General features: G+C 35.6%; 1 protein-coding gene across 1 annotated transcript; it reads left to right on the forward strand.

Moving 5' to 3' along the window:
* Positions 1-2,461: 2,461 nt before the first annotated feature.
* On the forward strand, positions 2,462-8,719 carry LOC132742849 (uncharacterized). Its single transcript, XM_060731341.1, has 2 exons — positions 2,462-2,634; positions 8,112-8,719. Exons 1-2 carry the CDS (start codon positions 2,529-2,531, stop codon positions 8,450-8,452), a joined length of 447 nt encoding a protein of 148 aa, XP_060587324.1. The 5' UTR covers positions 2,462-2,528; the 3' UTR covers positions 8,453-8,719.
* Positions 8,720-9,118: the final 399 nt, after the last annotated feature.

The following is a 9,118-nucleotide window of genomic DNA, read 5'->3' on the forward strand; positions in this document are numbered from 1 at the left end:
TTAATGATCCAAACATTCCGTATGTATCAATGTAAAAAATCTAATCGCAGTCGCTGCATCTCGGTGCCCTGCATTATGAATTATAGTGTATAAATATAAACTTATACAAGGAAATACATACATATATACAGTATGGTTTATATTGCAAAGATAAGAAAATACCACCTAGATTGCAGTCATTTGATGTTCATTAAGCAATGGTAAACTTTTACATCGCTCTTTTTTAGATTTTATTTACAATGTAAAAGAGTTAATTACTTAGTGAACCAAAGTAACTAATTTGAAATTCCGTTGTTGTGAGGTATTGCAAATGAGATTCTTGTTTCAAAATGTCTCGGAAACCTACCTTGCAGCAATTCAAAATGGCGACTTTTTTGTAATGAAAAAAAAAGCAGATTCATAATGGCTGTGTCGAAGAGCCAATCAAAATTCTCCCATCTCATAAAAGCCGAGTTTTCTCATAAAGGCCGTACTTTTTGCATAATGGCCTTGTTTTATGTTCATAATTTTGTGGAGAGCCAGAGGCTCGCATAATATAATTTTATTCTACTCGTGCAATAAATTCAGTATTGAACTTACACTCATTCAATATCCTTTATTTACATCACGCCCAATGGACCTATAAGTCACCAAGTCACCTTTTATTGGCAAATATCAAAGATTCTTTATTAGTGTATGACAAATATTATTACTGCGCAAATGGAATAATAGCTATTGTAAAAGTAAATTATATTATTCTATACGAGTTTATATCTTGAGCAATAAATTTAGATCAATATTGTTCTTCCTCACGTTACTAGGCCATTTCATAAGTATAAATATGGTATTAAATTGGCATTACAATGCGTTTTAATTAGCGTTATTACGCCCTTTGGTTCGCGTTACTAAGCCTTTATTCGCGTTACTACGCCTACTGATTCGCGTTATAACGCCTTTTGTTTCGCGTTATAATGCGAATAAAGGCGTTACTACGCCTCTTGATTTGCGTTATAACGCCTTTTTCGCGTTATTTCGTCTTTTGATACGCGTAATTACGCCTTTTGATTTTCGTTATACCGCCTTTTTGCAATACTACGCCTTTTAATCACATAAACCGCGGCGCAGGAGTGTAATAAAGTCATTTAATAAAAAACGATATTACACTTGATGATATTACACTAGTTTACACTTTGACATGACGTCATTTTGCGTTATAAACATAGTTAGAGTTACACTACAGGCGCGTCAAAGAAAAATGACTCTTAATAACAGTTTACCGTTCTTATTTTATATATGTGATAGATTATAAGAATCTTACACCGGCTGCTGGTACATACCGGAATATCTAGCTCTCGGGTAACGGGTAACTGTTTACGGCGGTAACGCGGCTCCAATATTAATGTTTAATTTCTAAATAAACAATAACATGTGATCAAGTTGAGAAAATCAGAACCCCTAAAGAACGCCCAAAACGGCATAATTAAAAAATGTTGCAAAGTTAGTTTGATTTTTACGGCAAAGGTATTTGCACACCACCATCCACAACCCCTTCCCCTCTCCAGTTTAAGCAGACTTCAAGATTTCAACATAAAACTGGTGAAATTTTGAATTTAGAAACATCTGCAAACGTGTTCTTACGATGCTTATCATCGAAGTATTAAGACTTGTTTCTTATTTGATTTTGACCTGAAATCATTAATAGCATACTCGTTTTCACCAAATATACACGTTTGACAACATGTAACACCCCAGTTACACAGAGCCATCGGTGATTGATCGATAGCTTTTTTTAGCCAAATTATGGAGTGAACCGATGACAACGTATTTAACACCGATATCACCTATTGGTCACCTGTTTTCCACCTATCAACTGCTATTGGGGAAAGATAAGTGGAAGAAAATTACCGATTGGGATTTTTAAACATGTTTAAAATTCTCGATCGGTGAATTTTTTCTACAAATAACCGACAGCAACCTACGTCATGAGATATGCAAGTTCTTAATCACCGATATCGCCGATCGGACAACGATAACCAAATATGAATCACCGGCCATATCTGACGGAAAGTGTTCAACCACTGATGACTAGCTATCAAACACCGATTTATCAGCGTTACGCCCGATTTAGCTCCGATTTACAAACTATAAAAACCTATAGTATTTCAGCATTTTTATCATTGATCCAACCCCGTTTGAGTTTGCTTTCTGTTTACACAAAAAAAAAACAGAAATAAAATCACGCATGACAACCGATCATGACAGCGAGTAAATTTCAAATTAAATGACCGATTGGGGACCGACAGGCCTGAAAGGGTTAGACTGCATATTTATTCTTTATAAATAAGAATGCTTCAGTCGTCAAAGCTGCATTTAGCTTTCTTGTTTCACAAAGGACATCTTATATTCTCTATAACAGCAGGGTTCGTAATGGTTAAAAGTTGACGATAAAAATAAAATAAACAAAAAAGCAAATATAATTTCAGTTTTCCCAAAAGAGTGTTATTGATGATGACGACCCGTTCTACAGAGATAAACCGACTAAGGCAGACATGGTGCACTGTGTCATTTATATAGTGGATATTTGTTCATTAAGTACGATGGATAAGACGCTTAAAGAAAAGATAATAAGGTTGCAACAGTATGAGATAGATTCTGGTAAGTGCCTTTTGTACTGTAACACAAGAACATATACGAAAATATTCAATTTCAACGCCTTTCTTTAAAGCAATACAAACAATAACACCTTTTGTTGTTGTTTGTTTTTTGATGTTGTTTTTTAGCTCACCTGTCACAAAGTGACAGCGTGAGCTTTTGTGATCGCTTTTCGTCCGGCGTCTGTCCGTCCGTCCGTCGTCCGTAAACTTTTACTTTAATGACATCTCCTCATAAACCACTGAGCCAATTTCATCCAAACTTCACAGGAATGTTCCTTTGGTGGTCACCTTTGAAAATTGTTCAAAGAATTTAATTCCATGCAGAACTCTGCCATGGCAACCAAAAGAAAAATCTTTAAATATCTTCTTCTAAGAAACCAAAAGAGCTAGAGCTTAGATATTTGGCATGAACCATTTTCTAGTGAGTGTCTACCAAGTTTGTTCAAATAAAAGCCCTGGGGTCAAAATTGGCCCCGCCCCAGGGGGTAATTGATTTTCCCTGTATGCATATAGTAAAAACTTTAAAAATCTTCTTTTAAAGAACCCAAAGAGCTAGAGCTTAAATATTTAGCATGAAATGTCTTCTAATTGGTTTCTACCAAGTTTGTTCAAATAAAAGCCTTGGCCCGGCCCCAGGGGGCCATTGATTTTCCCTATATGCATATAATAAAAACTTAAAATCTTGTTTTAACGAACCGAAAGAGCTAGAGCTAAGATATTTAGCATGAAACATGTTCTATTGGATGTCTACCAAGTTTGTTCAAATATGAGCCTTGGGGTCAAAATTGGCCCCGCCCCGGGGGGTCATTGATTTTCCTTATGTGTGTATAGCAAAAACTTAAAAAAAATCTTTTTTGAAAAAAAAAACAAATAGCTAGAGTTTAGATACTACGCATGTAACAGCTTTCCGTGAGTGTCTACCAAGTTTGTTCAAATAAAAGCCCTGGGGTCAAAATTGGCCCCGCTCCTTATATGTGTATAACAAAAACTTAAAAAATCTTCTTTGAAAAAAAAACTCAAATAGCTAGAGTTAAGATATTAAGCACAAAGCATCTTCTAGTGAGTGTCTACAAAGTTTGTTCAAATAAAAGCCCTGAGGTCAAAATTGGCCCCATTTCGGGGGACATTGATTTTCCTTATATGTGTATAGCAAAAACTTAAAAATCTTCTTTGAAAAAACCCGAATAGCTAGAGTTTAGATATTAAGCATGAAACATTTTCTAGTAACAAAGATTGTTCAAATAAAAGCCCTGGGGTCACAACTGGCCCTGCCCCAGGTGTGCCATTGTTTTTATCTATATGTGTAAAGAAAAAACTTGAAAAAATCTATTTTAAAAAACCCAACGAGCTAGACCTTAGATGTTTAGCATGAAACATCTTCTAATGGGTATCTATCAAGTTTGTTCAAATAAAAGCCCTTGGGTTTAAACTGGCCCCGCTCCAGGGGCCTATATACAGGTGAGCGACTTCAGGGCCATCATGGCCCTCTTGTTTTTTGGAAGGGTGGGTTCTTTGTTTTTGTTTTTGTTGTTGTTATTGTTGTTTCTTTTTATGGTCTCGCTTGTTTTCTTTGATTTTTTTATGTTGTTGTTGTTGTTGTTTAGATACTTTGCTCTAGTTCATTGCAATTAATAATATAAACATTCAACAGTACATCAGATGATTTGCAGTGGCGGATTCAGGCCTGTGATTCAGGGCTGCAGCCAAGCCCCTCCCCCCAGCTCGGCCCAAAGATACGTTTACCATCTGGGCTGGAATATATTTTTGTCAGTTTTAAAATTTATTATACCCCCGAAACAAAGTTTGGGGGTGTATATAGGAGTCACTCGGTGGTCGGTCGGTCCAGCCGTCCGTTGCATTTTCCTTGTCTGGAGCATAACTTGAAAACTACTGGTTGGAATTCAATACAACTTCATACAATGATCAAGCACATTGAGAGGAAGTGCACAAGAACCATAACTATATCTTGACTAATTGCCCTTTGTTATTTTTCCTTGTCCGGGGCATAACTTGAAAACTACTGGTTGGAATTCAAAACAACTTCATTCAATGGTCAAGCACAATAAGGGAAAGTGCAGTGCACAAGAACCATAACTCTATCTAAAGTAATTACAGAGTAATTGCACTTTGTTGCTTTTCCATAGCTTTCTTTTGTCCGAACCATAATTTGAAGACTAATGGTTGGAATTTAATATAACTTCATACAATGGTCAAACACATTGAGAGGAAGTGCAGTGCGGAAGAACCATAACTCCATTTTGACTAATTACAGAGTTTTTTCCCTTTGTTACTTTTCCTTGTCCGGAGCATAACTTGAAAACTACTGGTTGGAATTCAATACAACTTCATACAATGATCAAGCACACAATTAGAGGAAGTGCAGTGCACAAGAACTATAACTCTGTCCAGAGTAATTATAGATGTTAATTTTCCATTGCTTTTTTCTTGTCCAGAGCATAACTTGAAAATACTAGTTGGAATTCAATACAATTTCATACAATGGTCGAGAATATTGAGAGGAGGCGCAGTGCACAGAAACCATAACTCTTTCTTGACTCATTTAAAGAATGTTTGCCCTTTGTTACTTTTAATTGTCCAGTGCATAACTTGAAAATCAATGGTTGGAATTCAATGAAACTTCATACAATGGTCAAGGGCAGTGAGATGAAGTGCAATGCACAAAAACCATAACTCTATTTAGACAAATTACAGTTATTGCCCTTTGTTACCTTTTTTGTCCAGTGCATAACTTTAAAACTTGTAGTTGGAATTCAATACAACTTCATACAATGGTCAAGCGCAATGAAAGGAAGTACATTGTAAAATAACCATAACTCCGTCTTCAGTATTTGTAGAGTTATTGCCTTTTGTTCCTTTTCCTTGTCCGGTGCATAACTTAAAAACTAAAGTTTAGAATTCAATGCAATTTCATACAATGGTCAAGCGCAATAAGAGAAAATGCAGTGCTCAAGAAGCGTAACTCTTTCCAGACTTATTACAGAGTTATTCAATAAAACTTAATGGTCAGCTACATTAAAAGGAAATGCAACATACAAGAACCACAACAATCTTTAATTGCCCACAACCATAACTCTATTTCAATTCTTTTGCAAGGTATTCTGTTACTAGTAACTTCCTCATTTCCAAAGCAGTATTGCGGGGGTATTAATCACATAAAGTGATATTTCTAACTCCCTTATCAAAACATCCAGTTGTTAATCTCCTGCCTAAGGGCTTGGCAGAGATCTTTATCTATTAACATCCTTGAAAGACACTGCAAAAACTAACCTATACAAAATACAATATGATATTAAATTATCAAGAAGGTACTATAAACAGCACTATGAAGTCAAGGAAATGACACCATTTTCAACCTCATATTTTAAAATTTTCTCAGTCTATGGCAGGGGACTACCCTCCCAAGCCCACCCCAATCACATAATTTTCTTCATTCAAGACTTAATTATGCACCCTTCGAAAAATAGGGGGTATATTGTTTTGCTAATGTCGGTCTGTCTGTCTGTCGGTCTGTCGGTCTGTCGGTCCGTCGTCTATCCGTGGGTAGACCACATGGTTTCCGCTGATTATCTTGAAAACTATTCATCACAAAGTCTTCATATTTCACATAGTGGTTGGTCATAACTAGTAGATGACCCCTTTTAATTTTGGGGTTACTAGGTCAAAGGTCATGGTCACAGGGGCCTTAAATGTCAGAATGGTTTCCACTGATTATCTTGAAAAGAATTCATCACAAAGTCTACATATTTCACGTAGTGATTGATCATAGAAAATAAATGACCTCTATTGATTTTGGGGTCACTAGGTCAAAGGTCAAGGTCACAGGGGCCTTAAATGTTAATATGGTTTCTGCTGATTATCTTGAAAAGTATTCATCACAAAGTCTTCATATTTCACTAGGGTGATTGGTCACAACCAGTTAATGACCCCTATTGATTTTGGGGTCACTAGGTCAAAGGTCAAGGTCACAGGGGTCTTAAATGTCAGAATGGTTTCCACTGATTATCTTAAAAACTATTCATCCCAAAGTCTTCATACTTCACGTATTGATTGGTTATAACTAGCAAATGACCCCTAAAATTTTGGGTCACTAGGTCAAAGGTCAAGGTCACAATGGCCTTAAATGTCAAAATGGTTTCTGCTGATTATCTTGAAAAGTATTGATCACAAAGTCTTCATCTTTCACATATAGATTGGTCATAACTAGTATATGACCCCTATAGATTTTGGGGTCACTAGGTCAAAGGTCAAGGTCACAGGGGCATTGAATGTTAATATGATTTCCGTTTATTATCTTGGTTACTATTTTTCACGAAGTCTTCATATTTCACATATAGATTGGTCATAACTATTAGATGACCCCTATTGATTTTAGGGTCACTAGGTCAAAGGTCAAGGTCACAATGGCCTTAAAAGTCTGAATGGTTTCCGCTGATTTATCATGAAATGTATTCATCGCAAAGTCTACATATTTCACATACTGATTGGTCATAACTAGTAGATGATCCTTATTTATTTTGGGGTCACTAGGCCAAAGATCAAGGTCACAGAGGCCTTGAATGTAAATATGATTTCCGCTTATTATCTTGGTTACTATTTGTCAGAAAGTCTTCATATTTCACATATTGATTAGTCATAACTAGTAGATGACCCCTATTTATTTTGGGGTCAACAGGTCAAAGGTCAAGGTCACAGGGTCTTTGAATGGTAGAGGTTTTCAGCTCATTATCTTGAAAGATAATTATGACAAAGTCTTCATATTTCACATTGATTGGTCATAACCAACAGATGGTCCGTATTGCTTTTGGGGTCTCTAGATCACAGAGGCCATAAATTTGAGAATAGTTTCCGCTTATTATCTTGAAAACTATTCATCACAAAGTCTTCATATTTCTAATATTGATTGGTCACTAGTAAGTGAGCCCTCTATATTTTGTGGTCACTAGGTCAAAGGTCAAGGTCACAGGGGCCTGAAATGTCTCATGATCTTGACAACTATTCATCGCAAAGTCTTCATTATTTTTCCTTTTTTTTCCATAATTGAATACTTCAATGTACCAATTTATGGCAAGTTAGCAATAATGTGAGTCAAGAGCTGCCACTCATAAGATGAGTTATAAAAGCAATAATAATTTTTTGTCACATTACCAAGATGCTGACCCAATCTTCAAACATGCGCAATTTTTGCCTGTTGCATTGTGGTGTTGTTGTTGTTGTTGTTGTTTTGTTGTTTTTGTCAAAATCTTCCACCTATGTCACCCCCCCCCCCCCCAAGAAAACCTTGTTCTGTACCCGCCCCTAGGCATGCATGTTTTTAAGATATTAATCTTCAAAATGATAAAAGACGAAAAGTGCTTAAACTTAAAATGAAATACAATTTTGTTTTCCTATAAATTTACATGTATACGTGACATTTCCTAAAACATTTCAAGATATAGGTACTCATGTTTACTTTTCCAGATATACAGAGAGTTTTAATACTTACGAAATGCGATGAGTTGTGCGACTCTGTCAAGAATGACGTGACAAACATTTACAAAAGTAAAAAGGTATGCGACGAAGCAGAAAATGCAAGACACATATTTGGTATTGCTCGAGGAAATACACATCCAGTCGTAAACTATGGAGAACGTGGATCGGAAATAAATCCAGCAATGAATGTCCCAGTTCTACTTGCGCTTAAGCAGTGTGTGGATTTCTCGAACGAATACATTGAACAACAAATGAAATATGGTTCTCCTATGAAGTATGATGCTCCTATGGAGAATGATGCTCCTATGAAGAATGATGTCCCTATGTAGAATGATGCTCCTATAAAGATTGATGCTTCTAAATAAGAAGAGCGTGCGGTATTTTTTATTTGATTTTTTGTAATTTTTTTAAGTAATGTATCTGAGAAAAATGGTCTTTCGGAATCTTGAACTCAAATGCGTTTAAGCTAATGATGGTAGATGTTTATCATTTTCTGTGACTGTTTTGCTTTTTTCGCTTACGAATGATGTCTGCCTGTTAAGATTTTTTTTACACTTCAAAAATAGTTGCAAACTCTATTTTGATATCTTTTCAGCCCGAAACTTTAATGTTATTTTTCACTTTTAAAGACTCTGTCAAAGAAAAAAACAGAGATAAAATGGTTAATTAAAGAAAGAAAGAAAGAAAGAAAGAAAGAAAGAAAAAAAAAAAAAAAGAAAGAAAGAAAGAAAGAAAGAAAGAAAGAAAAGAAAAGAAAAGATAGGGAGTGTGTGATAGAGAGAGAGAGAGAGATATATATATTTGAAAACTGACATACAAAAAGTACCGAAATTACGAACCTATGTTACCCTTGAGGATAATTTTATAACAGAAAAATATGTACAGTTAAATTTGAATAAAAATTAAAGATCAATGTTATTTCAGTTTAGGTGTGGTATTCTCCCGTTAAGGATTAAAACTGGACGTTATGTCAGTGAAACACCAGAGCAAAGAAT

Source organism: Ruditapes philippinarum, unplaced genomic scaffold (assembly GCF_026571515.1).
Source record: "Ruditapes philippinarum isolate M1 unplaced genomic scaffold, ASM2657151v2 ctg1334_1_1_1_1, whole genome shotgun sequence".
Taxonomy (NCBI): domain Eukaryota; kingdom Metazoa; phylum Mollusca; class Bivalvia; order Venerida; family Veneridae; genus Ruditapes; species Ruditapes philippinarum.

What these genes read in the sequence shown, in the direction of transcription:
- LOC132742849 (XM_060731341.1), top strand. Translation starts at nt 2,529, where the DNA reads ATGGTGCACTGTGTCATTTATATAGTGGATATTTGTTCATTAAGTACG. An exon ending in ACAGTATGAGATAGATTCTG is followed by an intron (nt 2,635 to 8,111) that starts GTAAGTGCCTTT and finishes TTACTTTTCCAG; the next exon opens with ATATACAGAGAGTTTTAATA.